Source organism: Streptopelia decaocto, assembly GCF_964273445.1.
Source record: "Streptopelia decaocto genome assembly, chromosome: Z".
NCBI lineage: Eukaryota > Metazoa > Chordata > Aves > Columbiformes > Columbidae > Streptopelia > Streptopelia decaocto.
In genome coordinates, this window is record NC_138657.1 from 61,052,765 (window position 1) to 61,077,430 (window position 24,666).

The 24,666-nt window shown below is 36.3% G+C and overlaps 1 protein-coding gene across 2 annotated transcripts in view; it reads right to left on the reverse strand.

Moving 5' to 3' along the window:
- WDR70 (WD repeat domain 70) overlaps positions 1–24,666 on the reverse strand; it is a 128,581-nt gene that overhangs the window by 23,548 nt on the left and 80,367 nt on the right. For both annotated transcript variants that reach the window (XM_082074887.1, XM_082074886.1), the window contains exons 11-13: positions 17,399–17,498; positions 11,222–11,306; positions 9,998–10,136 (exon numbers count right to left, since the gene is read on the reverse strand). In XM_082074887.1, coding sequence (XP_081931013.1) covers positions 9,998–10,136; positions 11,222–11,306; positions 17,399–17,498 — 324 coding nt within the window. The remainder of the gene's footprint in view (positions 1–9,997; positions 10,137–11,221; positions 11,307–17,398; positions 17,499–24,666) is intronic.

Genomic DNA, 24,666 nt, shown 5'->3' on the forward strand with positions numbered 1-24,666 from the left:
ACAATTAATTTCTAAAGTTAAATACCACACATTTGTCTTCGAAAATGAACATTTCATGTGAAATGTATTTTCAGATAATGCATGATAATGTATCAGCTTTTCCAAGTTCATTAGTAAAGCTCATCCTGCCATGCTGGCAAGAGGAAAGACGAACATGCTTCCATAACAGTTATGCACTGTTGGAATAAATATTTTCAGTTTTTGTTTCTCTTCACTTCTGGTACAGCCTTTCACTCCTCTCTGATAGTTCTCAACTAAGCCTACTTATACATTTGCTCCAAAATGCCAGAATTGATTGTTCAGTTATCTGCAGCTATCAGACTTTAAGACTAATTTCACTAAATTAATGTCTGCTCCCATGGCTACTACCAAAAACGGTTTAAAGGAAAGTTCAGCCACAAACATCCTATAAATGGAGAAGATGCACCATCTACTTCCACATCTATAGAAAACTACCTTGAGAGAGTGGAAATCTGCCAAATGATGCTGACATACAGTTAATACTCATACTACCTCTGCAGTGAGTGTGCAGCAAACATCCTACTTGTAAACTTGAAAAAAAAGAAGTTATTTCCTTGCAAATTACTAGAAAAAAACTACTGCTAATTCCAGATAAATACTGAAAATGGAAAAGGAACATGCTAATTGTAGGCTTTCACACATTTCTCACTGTTGAAGCAAGAAGCAGTTTTGATATTTGCTTCATGTGCTGTTCAATAAAAAAATTGATTAACATTTAGAGAAAGTTCTGTAATGCTAAGGTGAAGTTCCTGATGTTTTGACAGTTATTTCTGGAAAACTGTGAAAGGATTGTGCTAGCTGAGATTCCAGTCTATGCACAGAACGGCAGGCATTTCTCCCATAAATAGCCTACAGTCATAAATCCTTAAATCAATAGAAATTAGTGCAAAAGTAAACCATTGTCTCCTGCTTTGCTATTGGCAAGGTCAGAGCACAGGAGATGAAATGTCCCAGTGCTTCAGAAGGAGAGAATAAACACTAGTGGAGGGAAGTGAAGGTCTTAGGTGAGACTTACCTCATCAAACTTAAGATGTTTACACCTCTAATGTTTAGAGGTCCACTCTTTAAATGTCTACAAACTTTCACCTCCCTTTATAGTTAACAGAGATAAATAAGCCTTTTACAGTGGCCTTCACCTAACCTATTTTAGGTAGCTATTTTAGGATGAGATAAAATCACAGTCTGGATGTGTGTATTTTTCTCTGTTGATTAGAAAATGAGCCTAGGGTGACTGGATCAGCTGCAGACATCTATATTTGGTCAGGTGAATCCCTGCAGCCGACAATGGCCAAAATAACTATATAAGAAAAACAGAAAACTAACGAGGATCTATGTTACAGCATGTTGTGCTACTCACATAAAACTCTCCAGTTCAAGGATAAAGGACCCTGGATGCCAAATTAAATACTCCTAGTGCAGAAATAATACAGCAGATACAAACTCTCAAAACTGTCCAACAAATCTTTACAATCTTAGCTTGAAATATCAGGTCTAACTCTGGAGATAGTTAAAAATTGCATGGACATAAAACATAAACACAGCATATGTTCACCCTTACTGCTCACCCCTTTCCTAACCTACAGTCAAATAATTCCTTCAAATTCTGTTGTGAAGATACACAATAAAAAAGTGACAGCAAGAACTGCTGCTCTAAGAAAATATTTTTGGTTAGGGGAAGAAAAACTTAAAACAAACCTTTTGCCTTTTGTGTGTGCAAGCTTTGCTTCAGTGGCCATGAGGGAATGTGATGGGTTCTGTTTGAACAGCGCTGCTCGGATTTGCTGCACTTGGCTGTCCAGCCAGCCAGATAAGCAGCGTATCAGCAGGGAAGGTGGTGAACGTGTAAAATGACATTCTGACCATGGTTGTGGACTCTGTAAGGACAGATCACCACAGCAGGGCCCAAATGGGACTCTTCTGACTGAACTGAATATTTTGTTCTAACTGTAACTTTTATAAATTCCAATGTTGCTGAAAAGAAAAAAAAAGTCTGTAAAAATCAGTGCACATATGCGTGCAACTAATTTATTTAACATGTATTCTGTCTTTTCTCCTGTAAAACCCTCCATACTCATGGTGAAGAACTGCTTGTGCAATGCAATATATTTTAAACACACAGAAACTTAAAATATAATTAAGAAATACTACTTTTGAAACCTAACTGCTTATTGGTATTTTTTTTAAGAAACAGTGATTGCCTTTCAAATTAATATTACCTATTATCTAATCTGATGGTTATATTAGATAATATTTGAGAGGGGTAAGCAATTTCAAGATCATGCTGGAGTGAGGGATCAAATCTCAGTGTGCCTTCCAGCTTTATCTTCTATCGTTCTGGAACTTGCACAACATTAAGTCCATCTGACTTTAGCATTACATCTTCCCAGAAGAGAAGGGAAATGTACAAAGTTATCTCTGCAAAAAGCTGTAATTATTTTAAAGGATTTCTGTGTCTTGAAATAAAACATTAAAATATTTGGATGCTAACAGCTAAAGACAGCTTCCCACTACCACACTATTTTTTCAGTGATTGTTCCCCATCTCTGTTTGGCTAACATAGCATTTAAACAAATTCTGTAATTAGGAAAAATTAAAGTAGTGTCTTTCAAGCTTTTCCATTTTATAATAAAGGTGTGCAACCATTTAGAGACTTCTGATACTTAGACTGCTGTACAAGGAATACAAATCTAGTTTTCAAAAAAACCTCCATGGACATGTTTGAAGTGGCTCACAGTTTTTATGGACCTAAAACTTCTCTGCAACTGCTTATGAAATACATTCCAGCAAGAACACATACACTGCTTGTTAAAGGAGAGGAAATGCCTCAGAACGTACCAAAAATCTCATGATGCTGGGATGCAGGGAAGGCTCATAATAATTTTAACTTAAAGGTAGCAGAGTGAATCCTGTCTGTCTTTAAGATCTCAAAGCTTCAAAAGGAAAGACTTCTTCCCTCTCAAGCCCTCATACTCTAGAAAGTTCAGAAGCAGGCCTAAAAGAGATTAAGCAAGCATTTCACCACATTTTTCCCCAAATGTACAAGCACATTTTTCCCCAAATGTAGAAAGTGACATTTCCTCTCCAATTCCATCCAACTGGAATTTAAAGGGAAATGAGTAAATAAATAAATAAATAAATGGAATGGAATGGAATGGAATGGAACGGAATAGAAAAACAAAAAGCAGAAAGTCAATATTCTAATCTGAAGCTAATGGCCGAAGACCTGCATGAAACACCAGCTACAATAACTGTCTACTCCCCTCCAAGAACAACAGAAGTTCTGCCTTAAGAATCATAGAAAGATAATGCTGCTCAGACACAACATAACTTCCCACCGCACACTCTGTAATCTCTTGTCACTGATGTCTTAGAGCATAGTGGAGATCCAAAAGCCAACAACTTGGCTTGCTGTGCTGCTGTACCTGGGAAAGGCTGGTCTGCCTCTTGGATGCACCCACCCACACACCACAGGAGGAGAAAAAAGGTAGACTGAATAACTCTTACAAAACCGATGTATTTTAAATACAAATTAAAAATAATAAAAAAAAAAAATAGAATTATGCCATTTCCAAGTGTCTGCAAGGCTGGACAACAAATGCTACCAGTTTGCCTCCACTTTCTTTCTTTTTTTGTGCAAAAAGATGGTTAACACTCATATGTTGATACTATGCACGCTCTGATAAAAAAAAAAAAAAAGGCTGCTCACACAATAAAAATACACTAACATTATATTAAAAATCTACTTCAAACCCCAAATGCTAAAATCTTTGGGTTTGAGATTCTTCTGGAGTTCTTCCAAGGAAAAGAGCAAACTACAATAAATAAGGTGGGAGGTTAGAGAATATCTACAATGCACTGGCCTGCTATCATTAGATTTAAAATACTCATGAGAATACAGTAGTAGAGGAAACAATACTAATGTTTTTCCCTTGTGAAACATGACTTAGAAAATGTGTGGAAACATTCAATAGAAAAGGAACTAGGAATGGATAATATTTACAATTTTCTATGTAGAAAGCAGAAATATCCTAAAAACATTTTCAGAGGCAAATAATTTAAAGCAGAATCTCAATATAGAACATATGGATAGCAAAGCTGTATTCGCTTACTCTTTCAAGGTACAGCTATAAAATATATTCTTAGAAGGGAACTGCACCACTGAACAACACTTTACTTTTTTGATGAATAGAAAAAGCAACTGAATCCAGGTGGTAAACTGTTTTCCTTGTAACTGCAATGTAGGGCATTTTTAAGCACCTGCTCTTTTAAAATTACAGCCACACTTTCATCACAGTATATTGTAAAACTAAAGCAGACAACTTTCACAGACACCACCCCCCCTGCCCTTTAACAGTGAGGAAACCTGCACAGTTTATTTCTCTCCAATACCTCAAAACTCTAGTGACAGCTCCTCTAAAACCAAGTACATGCTGCTGCAGGATATACAAAGGGAAAGACCACATTGTCTTTACATATATGAAAGCAGAGAATAAAAATAGACAAGTTACCTCACTGTAAAAGAAAACACATTCCTGTGATTCACCTTTCATACTAGATTTTTTTCTTCTTTTACTTTAATCAGCACTGGACTTTAAATATTGTATTTACTTCCTTATTGTGAAAAATGTGGATTTTTCCCTTCAGATAAAATAAATAGCTTTAAAAAAATCCCCCAGAAGTAGCAAAATGATCTCTTCCAGAAGTTAAAACAATTTATTTTTCTAACATTCAAAAGCTTTAAATCTTAGTGAAATGGGCCACAGTGGAAAAGCTCTTTACTATATTACTGCACCTTATAAATAGTAAATGATATCGTTTGAGGTCAAGGAAAGAAATACTGCAATCCTATATCAACTGTGCATAAAGGATGCTGGAAGTTTCATATTCCTTATTCCTTCTTTCCTTTTGACTCTTTAATCTAAAAAGAAGCTTTATTTATAGCTTGTCTCAGAAGACCTTCCTGAAACATCCCTTGGAGGTATTTTCAGAAGTATTTAATAATTTAACTTTTGCTTATATTTGAGAAACTAAGAAAATACTGAAGACTACTCCAAACAGAAACAGGTTTCCCAAAACAACCACAGATCTTTGGTTTTGGATTGTTGCTTATCTACAAAAACCTCTAGGACATTTTAAAAAACTTGCACATCTCATTTTACAATGTACACAACCTTATCATCTTTGCTCATTCTTAAACTAAATTATTAGTTACATTTTCATTTTAAAAGAGCAATTTCTGTAATTGTACAGTTGTTTTCTTTTTCCCCAGTGCCCACTCTTGCTTGGCAGTATTGGAGCATACTACTTCTCCCTCCCATATGGGGAAAATGACTGCTCTACTGCTGCCAAAATCAATCTTGTCTGTAATAAGGATAACTACTGGGTGATCTGTCTGAACTAGCCAAATGAATGATAGACATGTGAGAGTGATTCAAGCGGCTATCTACAGCTATTTTAAATTAAATTGACACAGGAGGAAATGCTGTGTACCCAGCTCTGTTTCCCATACATGAGGTATTTATATCTGGTTCCCATGAAGATCTCGTACTTGCATAACCAAACCAAGAATTAGGAGTAAACCATCCCTGACTTGCATCTGCCAACAAAATCTCCCTTTCGTTCCAGAAAGAGAGTGCAGTTAGAGATATTCCAAAAGATGAGACCTCATCCTAAAGCTACAGGTCTTCTTTCCTCTCATACTACCTGAGGAAAGTGACATGGCCTCTGAGTTTCTGTGCACACACTTTGTACCCCGCTTCTGGCAATTATATTTCCTGACATCTGTTTAGGTCTCGTTGTCCATCTAATGGAACAAAGAAACATTCTGCATGCACTTTCTGCATGCATCTTTCACATGAAATAAGCCTTAAATGCTCAAACTGAAAAGGTTTAATATTTTTGTGTGGATATTTGAGGCGAGGGCAAAAGAACTGTTCATAGATAATACTGTCTAAGATAGAAGAAACAGAGACAGAAAAACTACAAAAAAACCTGTATGCACATAACAGCATTTTTAAAAGTTCAGTTATTGTTAAAAAGAGAGGAATTCTGTACCATTTATCATACATAACTATGGTCACAGTACAAAGCCCTCCTAATTTCCAATCTCACCTGTCCCCACTGAGCCAGAGAAAGGCTGAAGTTCTGCACACGGTGCACCAGCTTCCTTGTGAAAGCGGGAGAGGCAGGAGCTCCCACCCCTGAGCTTTGATCTGATCTGCAGTAAGCAGATGACCCCATCAGTAACCTGCAACACGGGTAATTTCACTCCTTGATAAACTCATGGAAGAAATATCCACTGAGTGCTATTAATTGTAAAATTCCTGTGTCTTCATCAAGTCATCTCTGAAGTCACAGATCACTGGAGGCAGAACAGGACAGTCAGTGAAGCAGTGTGGTGTATCTGCCCTGTTGACACCTTCTCGTGCAGGCACATTGCTACTGGCCAGAGACAGAGACCACGGTCTGCACCACTTCTGACATTTATTTATTTTTTCTTCAAAAAGTATTCCTATTTACCCAAGAAACCTGAGTTCTACACTAGTCCCAATGCCTACATAGTGAGATGGCATTCAATAGCAGGCACTACAATACAGTCACTCGTTTAGCCACTGATTGTGACCCAAAAAAAAAAGACTAATACATGAAATGAAAAGCAAATTAATACCCTGTACCCAGCCATAACAACAGAGACTAATCAGACTGTTAGTCCATTAGTAAAACCACAAGGTTTCACTCCAGCAGCTCTGAAATAGTAATGGGTTTTCCCATGAAAACTTGAAAGCAAAGGTGAAAAAAGGTTTGTGTGTATGATGGAAAGGAATGCCAGACACAGCTTTGGTCAAACATTCCCATTAAATATTTTCCCATCACCCCCTAGGTTCATTCACAGGCCAGTTGCACTGGCTATTTACCAAGAAGGTTTAAGATAATGTTTACTGCTCTTTAGTCTTTTTCAATTCTCTAAGCTTACCAGCATTTCCTTTAAAAAAATCATTTTGAAATTAAAAAGCAACATGCTAATAGTTTATGTTTTCTCTTCACAGCTGTTAGAGAAGTTCCTTCATAGCTGAGACTCAGGCATGGATTCCAGAACTATGTACAAGAGTAGACTGTCTGTTACTCTGATTATATACTTTCTGCTACTAAACTGGTATACAATTGCCCTCAAAAAGTCTTATTATTTTCATTTTATAATTGAAATAAATTATGCCTTCCTTCTTTAGCAATCTTGACTAAATCCAACTGAAATCACTTTTATTATTTTCATGAGGAATGAGAGCACATCGAGCTCTTTATAGACACAGATATTGCTGTATTTGTGCTTTTGCTACACATATTGGCATAGTGTAACTTTATATATGCAATGCCGAAAAAAAACGCCCCGCAAAATAGAAACATTGCAATTACACATTCAAGCACTTGATAACACACAAAAAGTAAAAGTAAAAAAGTACACTAATGGCTATCTGCATTTTTGAAAGAGTATAAGAAACAAATGAGAAGCAAGAAAGTAGTCCTTAGAAAGGAAATAATTACTCCAGTGCTGAAAAAATACTTTCATAAACTACACACAAAATATTAATCTACCATTTTATAGTTCAATGATCATTCCAACAAACACCATGTACTGCTTATAAAATACAAAAGCCAGCTTCTTAAAAATTCACTTGTTTTTAGCATGCTTTCACTGCAATTTGAGAAGAACAAGAAAAGAATACTAATGAAGAAGCTGAAAGATACAAACACCAGAAAAACCTTGAAAATACATACTGCTTTTATAACACCACTTACAGTAATTTTTCTTCTTTTAGATTGATATCCTTAACTGTGTTTTTCTTAGATGGGTAGTGTTGAAGCTGAAAGCTAGACATACTGATTAAGAGGTATTATTAGTGCTGACTCACCGAAAATTATGTCCCAAGATCAGCACTTATAAGTCTTGATTCTTCACCTATTATTTCCATTATTTTCATTTTATCCATTATATTGAAAGCAGGAGAATGATTATTTTAAATTTTATAACTACAAATGATGAAAAACAGCACTAAAACTCTATAGACAAAAGTAATTTAATACAGTCTTAAAAAGTACCATATAAATGTCAGCACCTATGTAAATTTATAGTATAAAATTATTAACCTGCTGAGATTTGTACACATACTTAAAATTTTACTATGTGAGTGGCCCCAGTGAAGTCGCTTATTGACCTCTAATTTTGTTTTTCGAACAGTTTCCTTCCTACTGTTGGTTCTCAGCTTCATGTCTGTTTTGCATTTTGAAGCAGAAGAATAGAAATTAACTTCTAAATTATGAGAGAAACTGACAGCAAAACAATATTTGCTGGATTCTCCTGTAATGTTATCTACCTCAGCAAGTAAAAAGACTCTCTGTTTCAGAGAATTAAAGACTGTTTTACTGGGAGACAAAGTTAGCAAATGAAAGTGATATTTCCTTTCAACCCAAAACAGGTAAGTTTGTAAGCAGTAATGCTCACTGTTTAATTTCTTTCAGAGATACATGATTCACCATTCACAAGCCTCTCATTCTTGCAGTCTTAAAGCTCAAATGAAGTTTCTGTACATTGTTACGGACTTCACCACCACTAAACAGAGATGCCATCATGACAACATCCAGACACTTTAGCTCTAAGGAGTCCAAATCCATTGTGAATAGAATTGCTAACCTATTTTGTTTCCTGTGCCCAAGGACAGAAGAGCTCCTAGGACAATCTACCTCTTGCACTTTATTTTATGTAGTTGTTTTCCTTTTTTCTGTCATGAAGTTTCAGAGGGGATACTGAGACATTCGTGTTTTATCTCAGAAAAAGGTTATAAATACTTGGTTCTAATACTTGTACCAGAAAACAAAAATCCACTAGAAATCTTCATGACTTGAGGTTTAGTATGTTCCATAGGAGAAAAATTTAAAATCCAATTTATGTTACCTTGGAGAAAATCTTTACCTCTAAATAAAACTTCCAAAATCACATAAAAGCTGCATTTAGCATATATGGTAAAAAAAAAAAAAAAATCCCCTTATGAAAAACGACATGGTTTCTGAATTTTTAATTTGCAAGATTTCTGCCACAGCAATGATGGATATAACTAATTCACCTGTAAGCAGATTTTGCTTTAGGATGAATTAAAAGAGAAAATGAGATTTGAAAAGTAAATAGAAATGTAAATTCTGTATAAATTATCTCCAGCACAAGGTGGGGTGGTTCACTGTGCTAGGAAAGACTGCTGTGCTGGGTTAAGAAAAGTACAGAAGGAGAAAACAATATCTTGAAAGAAAGCAAAAAAGTTGCTGACAGACTGCAGCAACTAATGGGACTTAAGCATACATTGCCATACTTAAGCAATGTCAGTTCTGTCTGAATTTCTCCCACTTTTGTTTTGTTATAATCTATAAATGTACTTGTATACACCACAAGAGTGAAAGGACCTTTTTTCAACTATGATATTAGACCTCTTCCTTCTGTACAAGGGAATAGGTAGGCAGTTGAAGCCATATACAGACTCTTCTGTATTACAGATTCTCAGTTTTAGGGTTTTATATTACTGGTGATAATGGTATTTTTGATGGAGTGATTCCCGATAATACCTTCCTTTTACCATGAAATCTTTGCATTTACACAAGCTAGAGTCCAGTGAAATACAATCTATAGTAACCACAAGTCTAGTTTCAGAGATAAGTAGGAGCTTTGTTACAATATGGCATTTCATCATGATAACTGGTGGAGTAAACAGCATAAACATGTAAGAATTTTAGGATTCAGGCCTCACTTCATAGATCTAAATGAGTAAAGGAGAATAGCACCTGTTCAGGCCACTCTGCCTCTATCTCTTAAATGTGGAGTAGAATAATTACAGTAGTGTTAGTAGTTCATCATCTGTATAAGGAGAAAAAAGCATATGATTATGATTTCATTCATATTTTTGAATAGTTGACAAAAGAAAACTACAATACATACCGCATCTGTAACTTCTATCTCATACAACTTTTCAAATGTCTCCCGATAAAAGAAGAAAAGCTTCCCACTGCCACCACCTTTCTTAACAGAGGTGCCTGTGACGAGTATTTTATCATCTGGGCTGAAACAACAATCTGTCCTGTTGAAGAAGACAAATCATTATACTGGGAAAACCAATCATTAATGTATAGGGAGCTTATATATGAATTGCACTCCCTGAAAATAATCCTTTGTATTAGTTAATGCTTTCAGGACTAAACTTTTTTAAAAAAAAAATCTTTCATCAGCTGTCATCTCTTACTATAGTTATTAGACACAGTTCACCTGTACAATTACAGCTGGGCACAAAATGTGCAAAACTGGGAGATCCAATAAAAATCCTCCTCCCAACAAAATTCTCTTCCGCTCAAAAGTCTGATAAGCTTTTCAAGATGAAAAACAAATGAAAAAAAGTTTTTTTCAAATCTGGTTATCATCCTTAAGTAAAAAAAACCAAATCAGTCATGAAATCTGTTTTTGCTGATGATACATTTTTCAATGATGCAAAGCACTGTGTTTATACAGGAACCAAAAATGTTTTGTCTGTTTACTTTTCCTCTGTGCTACAAATTGCACTCAAGATTGAGCTGTCCATGACCTGCCTTTCTAAAAGTATAAATTACCCTTAGAGTTGAATTTGGCTGTGATACAGCTATAGAAATCCAGGTAATACCAATAAAAATAATAAAATGAAATATTTAGCACTATGCAGTACAATATAGTACTTTAGTACCAAAGAACACAGTCATCAGCACTTCCAACATCACAATCTGAGTTCATACCATGAACCTTCAAGTTATGTGTACTTTTCAACACAGCTCTTTTTTTCTTTATCACACACCAAGTAATAATGATGATTACTTATATATCTCATTACACGAACATAAGGCAATGAATTTGCCTCCTCCTGAAATGTTGCTTATCTAATTGGACATAGGACACATAAGCCTGAAAAATGGCATAAACCAAGTACAGCTAGCTATGAATTACCACAAAAAAACCTTGAGATCTTTTAAAGCAACTTGAAGTCCTAAAACAGCCAAGAATCCTGATGGCAGAGTCCGACCTGTGTAGTCCTTTCTGCACAGTTCTGGACACAGTGAGAACTGACAACTCCAGAAGACTCCCTCCCATTCAGCACAACTATTGCTATTTCTACTTGTTGCAATAAATTAGAGTACTTACATTGGGAAGAAGCTGGGCAGTCTTTCTGCTGTCTTAAGAGGCATTTTAAATTGTCTAATATCCCACAACTTTAAAGTATCATCTCCTATGAAACAAAAGAGATGAAGGTTAGCAATAAAGAATTTGAGTCAAGAATTCAGACATGTAAAGAAAATTCTATCCTCTAATTCAGACACAGAACATGGGGATGGTTTGGAAGTTTTTTGTCCCTAAATGATTATGAAAGTGTAAGGATGAGAAGTTCCACCTACTGCACTCCAGCAGATGAGAAACTTCTCCTCAATAGCTCAGGTCCATCATGACAATTCCTCCTACCAAGAAACATTATCCACAGTGGAATCAGATTCCTGAAACACTAATTTATTCTGTGTTTGTGAACATCGGTGCTTTGGTACTAGGAGTAAATTTAAGATATCAAAAGAAATTAAAATGTCACCATGGATGGTCTAGATCAAAAACTAAGCAAGTATTATGTGTCTGGTTTCTACCTGCCTTGAAAAGATGATCAGGAAGAACAGAAGACCCAAGAAGTCTTCCCCCTTTTTTAGTGGTCAAGCAGCAACAAACTGCAATCTCAGTATAGAGAACAGGCCTCCAATCAGTCAGAAATCCTTAGGGAGTGGGGGAAGGGAAGCAAGTGAATCCACACTTGCTATAATGAAACCTTTTCACACCCCTTCATCACACCATCTTTGGCCATAAAAGCCAAAATTGAGGTAACAGCAAGACATTTATAGCAATTCTTGTCTGTGTTTGATAAACATGGTATGACTGTGGGCCAGTAAAAGTCAGGCTGTTTATTCCTTCTTGAAAAGTTATGACATTTTAACAAATTGAGAACAGGAAAAAAAATATATTAGTTAGTTATTCTCAGAGAGATCTACATCTCTGCTGATATCTCTCTGGGATACATATTTCCAGCATGAGATGAGCTACAGAATTTGAGCTTTGAAGCACCTCACTTGGGCACCTAGACATCCTGCATTTGACATCAGTGTCTCAGTGCTTTCAAGGGTGAAAAGAGGACTTTTAACCAACAATTCTATTTAAAAACATCCAGACAACAATTTTGGACAAAAAGTTACCAAATCTTCCTGACCTAGGAGGAAAAGGAGGCAAGTGACTGGTAATCCAGAGACCTGCTTCTTTCCAAAGCAGGAACCTTGCAGCGAAGCATTTTGTGGACTCAGAACCTTTGAGATCAAGAGCTTAAAGGAGGGTTTGGAAATGAAATGTTACCAAAAGAAAAAAAAAGGTAGCACACTATAACAAAAGAAATCAAGGCCAGCAGTACCCTTTGCAGGGAAAGCAGTAATGTGTGGTCTCGTACATCATGTATGTTTATATTAAAGACTAGGATAACTCCTTACTACAAAATATTTTTAAGAAGTGGACAACTTAAATAAATGATGTCTAGAGCAGAGTATATTTCTGTTCATTGGGAAGCTAAAAAATGACAAGAAAGAAAAATGTTGAGTCCCTGTTTTGGGAATATCTGTTTTGTTATTGTTTCCCAGTAGACTCCATCCCAAGTACTTCAAAGTATTTGGTCTTGTAATATGAACCCTCATTTTTCCGTCCCCCAACAAAAAAACACTTATCGGCAAGATTTTATATCTAAAGTACCAGCACTTTATAAATGTATGCAAAGGATACCATTTGGCCACTCTGCAAATTTCCTGGATAGGGACAGATCTAAGGCTAGCAGCCAAGGCTGTTCTGTTCCCGGTGGAATGAGCCCTGACATGATCTTCAAGCTGTAGTCCTGTCAGGCTCTAGCAGGAGAGATGCAGTCTGACACTTAGCTATAGCTCTTCTGCTAACAAGAAAATGTAATCTACTGATTTAAAAATATCAGAAGACTCTAGAAGGACTCAAAAGGTTGTGGCTAATTTCAAATCAAAGCTGTCTTACACCACACAGAAATGGATGATTAAGTATTTGGAAATGTATAACTAATTGTAGAATTATTTGGCCAATGCTGTGAAACTCTGATGATCATGAAGAATTTGCCGTAATTAATTTTTTCTAATAAAAATTTTCTGTGTTGCAAATATGATATTGGTTCCTGAATCTCACCTGCATTTGGTGAAATCACTGTACTAAGAAAACAGACACACCAACTTTCCACAAAACCAAGGATTTTTTCCAGTAGCATCTTTCCATCGATGCTTAAGGGGCTTCTTTACAAGAGCTGTAGCAGTAACGATCTATTTTCACTTAGTTCATACATGGACAAAAATAGTTACCCTTAAAGCAAAACATATGAACAGAAGTTTTGCAGTTCACCATGAAGCATTCAAAAAAGTCCACTCAGATCATTCAGTATTTTTCTTCATGGCAGACTTCTCCAAAGCCTGGCAGGATTATTTAGAGCTTTTATAGCATTTTTAGTAGCATTTCTAACTCTATTCTTTGCCATTTTAATAAGAAGGACAGCAATAAACAGGCTCTAGCCTGATAATGCTATTGAGCATTGGATTTATCAAGAGGTAACAATTAGGTCCTAGAAAAACAGTCTTTGGTGAGCCACCGTAGACATTTTGCAGACAGCTTTCAGTCAAAATGAGGCCAATGCAGTCCAATGCACTGATACTACACAATATTTTATCTGATTTTTTTTTTCTTTGCAGGATATCATTGGGGAAAGCAATGAAACAAAATAAAGGAGAGTTTTAAAAAGAAAATACAGCATAGGAAAGGCAGACCATGACATGGCTTCCTGTGAGGGAGCACCAGAATATATTATGTTTATAAACTCTGAGCCTTTCTGTGAAGTCTTATACTAAGTATGTGAGGAGAGGCACCTTACAGTACAAGGTATATGTTTCTGCATAGTGCACTGGTTCTGCAAAGAGGAGCTGCAACAGCTGAAGAACAACCTTGGGAGGCACCACAGGTCAGGACCACTCTCACCCCAAGCCAAAGGCCTTGGGAGGGAAGTCACAAATTGGCGATTCTGCACTGACACCTGGAACAGCTCTCACCATCACCTGCATCCATACCAGCCTGGACAAATGTTTCAGTGCAACATTCTCTGTCAACATATGGAAGTGAAGCATACTGGAAGACTTTGAGAAAGTAATTTCATCTCCAAGTGTTAGAAATACTTGACAATGCCTATTAAAGCTAATGAACGAAATTTTGGCATTGTTTGAAATGAACATCAGTGTTCTGCTCCTGAGAAATACTACCTGACATAAAACCTTTTGATTTTTAAAATGCTAATGTTTGTATTAACCATAAAAAAGCAATATATTATTACTCTACACAAAACAAAGTCACTATACATGGTGCTGCATAATCCTTGAGTATGCAGGAAACTGTACTCAAAATGTTTCTACTTTTTAAGTTAACTTCAAAATTAAATGTTTTAATTTTCCTCAAGAACATTGTGAAAAGAGGAATTCAGCCATAACTAAAAGAAAACCCCAAAACAAAACATCAAAAGGAACGACACACACACAAATTTTGAACTCTAAAGGAAGTATATATCTGCACAAGCTATCTGATAGGCTTAGATGTGAATATTTTTTCTTGGGTTTAACTACAGTGAATTTATTTTCCTAAACTCTATTTCCTGTAGAATTTTACTGATTAAGATGGCACCGAGTCTGCACACTCTTCATACCACAGAAAAAAAAATAATCAGCAAACTAATAGCTACCAGGAGATTCATGGAGTTAATGAAGTAATTGCTTCATATTATGACAGAAACTAGCTCCATAAACTCTGTACATATTAGAAGTCAAAACCATTTTTTAAAATTGTTTGTAATAGGCCCCCAAGTCCAGTCCTAATGCTTACCTCTTCACTGCTAAACAAAGAAAATATTCCCCAAATACTATCTTGACTGTATTTAGGAAAAATTACTTTCATGGTTACATGTGTGCAAAAATATCACTTTCTTAAGTTTCTGACAAGTTACTACTTAATACCCAACAAGAGTAAGACTGGGGTGTCTCATAAGCAGCTCCTTAGCTTTTCATTTTCCCTTGTGCTTGCAGCTGAGCCCTGCCTCATCTCTCATATCCAACACAGAATCTGCATCAGATGCAGGAGAGTCAATCAGGCTTTCAATGAAAAGTCCCCATTCCCCAAACAACTATCCTCTCTTTGATCCTCAACACTTGGCAGGTGTGTTAATCTATGAATGCTGGATCCACATCTGCTTTTGTTGGTACAGATCCAAAGCAATACTCATATTAAAGCACTAACCAAACAAGTCAAAATAAGGTATGAATCCTCCTTATTCTCTAGCACAGCACATACAAAGCTTTTTTTTAAAAAAACACTAGACAAAGGTAGCACTTTTAACCACACTGATGGGCCAAATTTCCATACAGTCCTACATTCTGCAAACAATCAATCAACATTTTATATAGCTTAGAGCAAAGTGTGGTAGATAAAACACAAGTAAGTGAAAGTCTGTTTAACACGATACAAAATCTGGAGACAGATGAGGAAGACCAGGCAACCAAAAGTGCCACATCCAATAAAAATAAGCAAAGGTAATTTATGTGATTTATATTCATAAGTGTGATACATAAGAGAATTTACATAAATGCAGATTTCAAGAGAGCTCTAGTGAATATTCCTCATGTAAGTATTCACCTTGTTTGCTGTTAATATCTAAAGTCACTCTGAGATTTCTCTTTTAATCTTCTAAAGTACGTCTGTGTGAATATTTTGGAGGCAACACCACTGGCAGACAGATGCATCATTTCACTTAGCCCAGAACAGAAAGACAGACGGTTCACCTACTTTCCAAGAAGGAGAAGGTTCTCACGTAGTAAGTGTTTAATTCAGTAAGGACCAGCAAGTTTGAAAGTTTTTACCTCAACCATTCATGATAAGTACTGTGGCAGTGGAACTCTGGATCCAGAAGCCTGAAGAACAATTAAGAAACTATCCAAGTGCTATTAGCATGACCCAGTGAGCCTGGGGCTGTCGAGGACAAGACCTACTATCCTCTTACTCTGAAGGATGAGATCTGGGGAACATAATCTTAGAAACATGGCAAGACATACAAATGAGTCAGAGAGGCAGCATAAAACAGCAGCTGCATATCAATGTAAAAGCCACCAGTGTCACTCCACTCAACAGGGACAGGGGGAGGACACCGACTGTAAGCCACAGCCCTTGGTTTGGAACCACATCCCATGCTTCTGTGCTTTTGTCATCTATTAATACCTCTACACTGGTATTTTCTATCAGTAATCTCATTCTGCATATGTACCAAACTGACCAGATGTCCTGTACATATGTCAGGTACAATGTTAGCTGACATTAACACACACTGTCTCACCCTGGGCCTGTTTATTTAGCCTCAGGGCCATGCTAATGCATACATATAGCTTCTGGTTACAGCTGGTTTCCAGGCAGACAGCTTGGATTGTGTGCCTGCACCTGCCTGCAAAATAGTGGGTAGACAAATCTCTCCGAAAAGCTGCCTTAGGCAGACACCATCCTATCCAGCACATCTAACGTTGGAGGTAACGAGTCTTCACATATATCTTTGCCTTCTCAAGACTTGTTCCGTTACCTAAGGCTTTAATAAAAAAGTTTTAGCTGGAGTTTAAAAAATAAGGGTTTTTTTCCTGTCCTGTAGACATTTCAAATTTTTTTGCCACTCAAATATATCTTGGCCACTCACTCCCAGTCATCACATCTCGATGTTTGTAATATAAATTAGATAAAAACAATTAGAAAAGGACATTGCATAAGAAAGCCGTGTGATTAATTAATAACTCCAGAACAGAGATATCGTTATTGAGAGGCAGTAATTTTCCCAGAAAGAACTAATTAACAAAACTGGTCTCATTTTATTTTTAATTAAGCTGCTATTTTCCTTTTGGTGTATTATTAATGCTAGACAAGAAGACCAATCAGGAACTGTGTAGTATACACAGCAAAGTTCCTTAAAATATTCCTTAACTGCTGTAAAACGTGCTTTCAAGAACACAGTATTGGATGATGTATTAAAATAAAATATTTAAATTGTGAAACACTTCAGGTTTAAATCACTAGTATCCCATTTCGCTATCTTACCTCCATCATGAACAATTACATTTAACAATGATACAATTTAAATTGTTTGTTTACCAAACCATTTCACTTCATAAAGTTAAAGTCATCTTAAATTCAACACATCAAAGGTTTCTTTCAACCACCTACCTCCCCGGCTGGCAAGGACAGTACCATCATAGGAAAATGTCAAGCATGAAGTGTCGGTGCCTGGAGCATGGGCTTGCCTGCAGTGGAACTTTGTGTGTACCTGTTTGTCAAATAAATAAAACATTAAAAGATTTGCTTATTACAAGATGGGACAACCATTTCTTTATAGCATTTTGTGTACTTCCCTGCTATTCCTAAATTTAAACAGAAAATCCAGAATTTTTAGGAGGTACCGAAGCTAAATAGTTCTACAGCTTTTAAAAAATGTCACATATTTCAGAATAGGCTTTCATAACGAGTGCCTGAATGAAAAATTTTACTTCTTCCTAGGTTTAATTATACAGTCCACATCTACATAGCATCAGAGCTCTTGGAAAACTCCCACTAGCACTGAATAAAGGTAGTTATGCCTGGTTAAAATAAAATACATTTTAAGACAGACCTCAACACACCCCTAGCCAGGCTTATAATTACAAAAAAAAAACCAAAATACAATATACATACTCTGAAAATAACTTAAAAGAAGGATTGGAAGAATTTACTTTTGCCAAATTTAAACCCTGCCAAAATGTATAGCCTATACAATAGAACACAGTTCAGATAGTCTGAGGTTTGTGTTCCATTTAGCTGCAACAAAATTCAAGTTTGGGAATGATGTATGCTTATTTTTAATTATTTCTACCTTGCTGATAACCCTAGAGAAAGGTAGAAAGTACTTTCAAGTTAACACTTTGTTCCTGTATAGAGCTGACTTCATATTTATTAAGTCTGTATTTAGTAAAATCCCTAAAACTTCTATTAAAAAGGAAGGAACCTCAAATTTAATTTTAGCATTTTCATAAAATCAAGCTTTCTTACTTCCCGACCAAAAATAAAGGTCTCTCCTAAAATACCAAGATGCCTTTCATACACACGAAAGAAAAATGGAAGAAAAGGGAAAAGATGGAAACAAAGATGAAGGAACTTGAGACAGATTGACTCCTTGCTTAATACACAGGATATTAACACTTCCCATTCGAGCTCTTTGCCTAACAGAGATCTAATTTATATAGTTTTAAAAATAAAGCATTCAAGAACCAAAGGCTGCCTGTGCAACTGGATCTCAGCTTCCCATCTGTATCACGAGGGTTAAAACATGTCCTTCCTCATGCAGGGTGCAAGAAGACAAATTAGTGACCTTAAAGTCCTCTATTTACCATGGTGATGAACAAAACAGAATAGAAGTGTACATTTTCACAGGAGGGTTTGAACAGCATGCAGTAAGTCAGATCCAGAATCACACCCTAAAGACTAACAGGACAAAATACTGAGCAGCTGCTTAGTGATTACTCTCCAATCTATACTTTAAGAGACACTTCTACAGAATCAAAAAGAAGAATGAGATGACAAATGCAAGCACATGGACTGAACTAAGCTTGCACAGGAATCATCAGTTACTAGAGCTTCTAATTTTTGACTATGCACCTCACTTTACCTTTTTGACTATGCATCTCTTTTTATGGGCTATTTTGTATGCAAAAGACCCAAGCTAGTGAAGTAATAAATGTTGTTTAACCTTTCAAAGATTTGTTCTAAATTTGGTCCAAAAGCTAGAGAATCTGTGTGACAACATTAACAATGATTACAAGTTTATTTTGGTGTGCCGATTTAGCAAGTTTTTAGAGGAGTCACATAAGTCATTCTGTCCACAAATGACTTCAACAAACAAAGGAGGACTTCAAACACCAAGTAAATGCTTCTTACAGCACTTGGAGATAGAATCTAATAGCATAGTACTTGTTTTGAAATTACTGTCACTTCTAGCCAATTGTGCATATCCTGGAGAAACTCTATGAACAGATTGCAGTTTACAACTGTATGTCTTTGGTGAGGGTGCTTATAAATACTAAGAAACATATTTTATGCATCCAATTACATAAAATTTTCCAAGTATGTGGTAACATATAAAGGATAAACTGTGAATTGGCTACCAGAAAATAAATTTCCCGTAATATTTGTTAAACATTAACAAGCAATTCAAATGATGTATTTTCTGCCTAAGATATACCATGGACATTTGCAAAAACACCATAATTGGTTAATAATCAAACCTAAAAAAATGACAGAAAGATTACAATATGGTACTTAGCTATTTTAAATAAATTGGAAAAACTTCGTTTGGGTTCCACAACACTTGTCTCCCCAACACTCTCATCTGTCTCTGGTAATGTCACACTGACATGCATTTATTAAAATAAAAGGGTTTTTTTCATTATGCTGCCCAACTTCAACCATGGTGTTTGGTTTTGGTTTTTTGTTTGTTTGTTTTTCTTTTCATGTCATCCTCAATCAATCTGAAATTACTTCCTTTTGTTTTGTTTTGGATACAAACTGAAATAAAGAAAAAGATTTGGTTTCCACCGATGCCTTTTCTTGTATGTCCTACTAATAAAAAAATGAAACATCTAGAGATAGATAGATAGATAGTAAATCAGATAACGTTTCAGGAGTTTTGTTATTTTTCTATGGTTAAAGACAGTGATTTTATTTAGCATTAATTTATGAATGCACTAATCAAACCCAAACTGTATCTTTCAGGAATTAAACAGCTCACCTTAAATACATCATTCACTATGGAGTCTTCTCAATGAAACACCTATTCCTGAACAACTGCTTACCTTTTTTCAGCTGTCCCACAGAAAAACAAAAATACCAACATACAGATACCCAAGACAGACGTTATTTACGCCTTAATCACAAAAATGAAAACAACAGAACAAATTTAGTCCAACTCTTTGCAGCTTTAACGCCTCAGGATTTCATGCAAAATGACAGTAAGATTGCATGAGCAATTCCCTTTGTCTTTAAAAATAAATTTGCTTAATTTACCCGTAAAGAGATTGTTTTCCTCACTTTACGGTCTGCAAGGTTGCCCTCATATATTATTCTCTAAAGGAATATAACCCTGAATTGTAATCCTAAATCAAATATTCTAAAATGATTGAAGGTTGCTCTAAAATGATAGAAGGTTGAACAAGAAGTTTTTACATATACTGGCAAATGTTCATTGCAGTTTTCAAAGAAAATAATGTGTTTGGCCTCTAGCCTCTTAACATTTTTAACAGATGCCTAATCTTGCTAACAAATCATTAGTAAAAAAGTTGTTATCACAATCTTTCTTGCTGGAAAGACATGAAACAACGGAACTAATGTACACAATTCAAGTTTTATTCAGGATGGGAAGGAGAGAACACAGAAACACTAGATAAAGATGCCCTAACTAGATAGGGCAAAGCATAACTACATTTCTCCCTCATTACCCCTGTCATTTTGTTGTAGAGGTGCTTGCTATTATGGAGTACTAGTCATGTGCCATATAAAATTTGACAAGTTAATCAGTCCTTAAAATTTTTTAAAGGTTTAGTTAGTTCAGCAAATTCTGCACACTAACTTCTGCAACTTGTTTGAAGGTTTTCTAGCAAATAACTCCAGCAATGTAAAACTTTGTATTAGCACATATATTTTTGTTAAGCAATTACAGCTGACTGGACTTGTGTGCAATATGAAATGACAGGCGGAAAACATGAAGCACATGTGAGAAAGGATGCAGTTGCATGTATCAAAAAAACCCCCACAGGATAACAGATAAATGTCACGGTATGCAATACCACCACAGTTCTCCTAGAGAGGATGAGAAACAGAAGACAAAATGAAGCCAGAGAAAAGATCGGAAAGAGGGGGGGAAAAAAACTAACCAACCAACCAACCAACACAAAAAAAACAACCCACCCAAAAGGTACATGACTGGAGCGTCAGTAATGAATATCCTTTGCACAAAAGTCTGGGTGGACTGAAGAGGACCAAAATGGGAAGTCAAGAAGACGGTGGCCGCATGAAGTATTTATCAAAAAATGAATGACCTACAACAGAGCTGCATGGTTAGAGCTCTGCATCTCACAACTGCTCTCCTTCTCCAGAATCCTAAATAAGACACATTCTAGGAAAAGCAGAAAACAGAACTAGTCAGTTTGCTCACCTCAGAAATCCAATAAACACACATGAGAAAAATGACAATGCACTTAACTAATAAAGTTTTTAAACTTTCCACATTGTTTCTAGCATACAATATTTCACAGTAAGCTGACACTTTCCCAAGACTATAATGCTTCCTCCCAGCCTCTTTTCTTTTAACAAAACATTGAATCTCCAGGATAAGACATTATTCTTCCTTCCTGTTCCTAACATCTTGATTTTTCTTTTTTTTAAGAGCAGGGGCAGTAAAGTAAGGAAGGCCTTGAGGACAGTGAGATCTACAAAAATTGCTGTATCAATCTTTTCCTGTTTGCAGAGACGTAACAAAATTTTACTCATTTATTAGCAGGCACACAGTCAACCATGCAACCACAATTGTGTCTACAGCAAAAGACTGAGTGTGCCACTAACTAACACCGTGCGACCTACTCCAGTTTGCTCCAGAACAAGGAAGGTGTATTCTGAACAGGGAAGATCATCTCTTGATGTGTTCCCATGCTCACTTACGAGCTGCTCACCCTCTTTCACATCACGGAATGTTCCCAGTGCTCCTTGAGAGAGATGGAAATTGGAATTTACTCTGGTTTCAAACGTGAGGCAGAAGGGCAGGACTAGCTGGGCAGAGATGCCAGGAAGACAAGTCCCAAGCTATGTATGGCTGAACTAAAAGAGGTCATTTCAGCTAAGATAACATAAATAATAAATTAGCTGACACTGACAATATCCAGCTGCAAAAATGATAGTTTTTAATAAACATAAAAGCTTTTCAAGATAAGGTGTTACCTCAGGCCAGTCTCAAGGTGACAAAGACATGAGCTATAAAGCTGCAAAAAGAAAACAAACAAACAAACCAGAAACCTTCCTTTCCATCACAACTGAGCAAAGCTGTCCAGCTCTTTGTTGAAAGTGATCCCAGAGACAGCCAGCAATCTCAGAGCTGTGATCACAGCTGACAAGACTGACAGGTTCCCAGGGTATGAGTTACACTCTCCAAATGGCAATTTCCCCTTCCCCCTCTTGGTCATCTCTACTGAAGGCGACATATTTGCTTTGTTCTCAATTATAATCCATAAATGAAATGTAACTGTACTTTCTGGGTTTAGTGTCTCACTTAAAAATTATGAGGTCTACATATACCAGGTGAATTCAATAATTCCTTAATTTTTGCCTTGAGTAGACATTTGCAGACTATATCAGATGCTTTCCTTAAGTCTCTGTAAACACGATCCCTGGGCTTTCACTTTATGTGACAGCTCTTCAATACCGCTTCTTGTGGTGTAGATATGGATGCTGTTTCAGTAATTATCACACTATGCACAATAAGATTAACCTGTGAAATCTGAGGGTTTAGTGTTTACATGATTGCACTATTACATTATTTGCTCTTCTCCATGATTTTCTAACTCAGTAACATCTACCCGTATCACTAGCAGACCTGAAACACTTTCCCTTCTCTCAATCCTAATGAACCAATTGTGAATACAGTAACCTAACTTCATGTGCCACAATCAAGAAAAGTGACTGGCAATTGTATTTAACTGTCCCACATACCCATTATGTGCTCATCTGGTCCAACCAAAGCCCCTTTCTGGGTGGAGGGATAATATTCTAGGAGATGCAAGTCTTTGGGATTTCTTTATCTCTCACACTCAGTAGTGGTCCAATACCCTCCAATAATCTTTCACATGTATTTCATAGAGCAGTTTTTCTAGTTATTTGCAATTACTGAACAGATAAGCGACTTAGCTCCTTTTTTTTTTTTTTTTAAATATTCTGCAGTTTTTCTTGACAAAATATACTGCAATGAAAAACCTAGATAACAAGGAAAAAAAAATGAAAACATAACAGCTCTGTAACTATTTTTGAAGTTTATAAAACCTTATATCATTATATCATTGAATTATGAATAAAAATAAAAACACAAGTGTGAAATGCTTAGTCGGAAAATGTTGGGCTGTTATGGAAAATGGCATTCTTAGAAGAGAAGCCATACAGCAGTGTAGTCAGTCAAGGTGAAAAATGATTTAGCGTTTTGTTAATTGTAATTGATACAAAAAGTTGATTTATTTTGAAAAAAAACTCTTAACATTTACACAGAAGGTAATGAGCCACGGCACTCAAAACATCAGACTATGTGTGGTTTTAGACAGAAAAAGGAGGCAAGCAAACTGGCTTGCCTTAGAGGTGTTTCTGAGCTACTGTAGAGTGTTGAGAAAGCCTATGTTTCCTTCACCACTTAGAGCATTCTATTTCTAAGATTATTGCTGACCACAGAAACAATTTATTTTTGTTTAACTTAATTCATCAAGAAAGATTTTAGGAAACCGTTTCAGAAATATGGCTTCTTAACAGCATTGCTAAATATCTGCCTAATGGTTTGAAAATGAAACCGCAGCTGAAAGTTTGGCTTCACTGTCAAACTTCGCATTTGAGAAAATAATCTTGGCCTCAAAAACAATAAATATAACTAATAAAAATAGCTTTTGGAAACTATTCAGTTGGCTTACTTTGGGGACTTTTTACACTGCATGAGAAAAACGTAAAAGGATGTAGAAGAAACATTGTCTGTATCTTTTCAAAACTTATCGAACCCATCCCATGCTATGCTAGCAAATTTATGATTTTCCTCATTTTTACTATTGTAAATATGGCTTCTGTAAACCAAACCAACCAAACAAACAAAATTCCTTTTGCCTCTTCCAAAATAAGTTGGAGAAAGTCCAGAGGGAGCCACAAGAATGATCAGAGGGCTGGAACACCTCTCCTATGAGGAAAAGCTGAGATAGCTGGGGTTGTTCAGCCTGGAGAAGAGAAGGATCTAGAGAGACTTTATAGAGGCCTTCCAGTAGCTAAAGGGCACCTACAAGAAAGCTGGAGAGGGACTTTTTACAAGGGCATGTAGTGACAGGATATGGCTTTAAACTGAAAGAGTGTCAATTTAGATTAGATATAAGGAAGAAATTCTTCACCATGAGGGTGGTGAGGCACTGGAACAGGCTGCCCAGAAAAGCTGTAGATGCCCCATCCCTGGAAGTGTTCAAGGCCAGGTTGGATGGGCCTCTGAGCAACCTGGTCTAGTGGAAGGTGTCCCTGCCAATGGCAGGGGGGTTGGAACTAGATGATCTTTACGGTCTCTTCCAACACAAAGCATTCTATGATTCTATGGTAATGTAAATATGGCCTATTCAATATCCAAGACTCCCTCTAACAGGCAGCCTGTCAACTTCTATCTTCTCCATCAGCAGTGGCATCTTCAG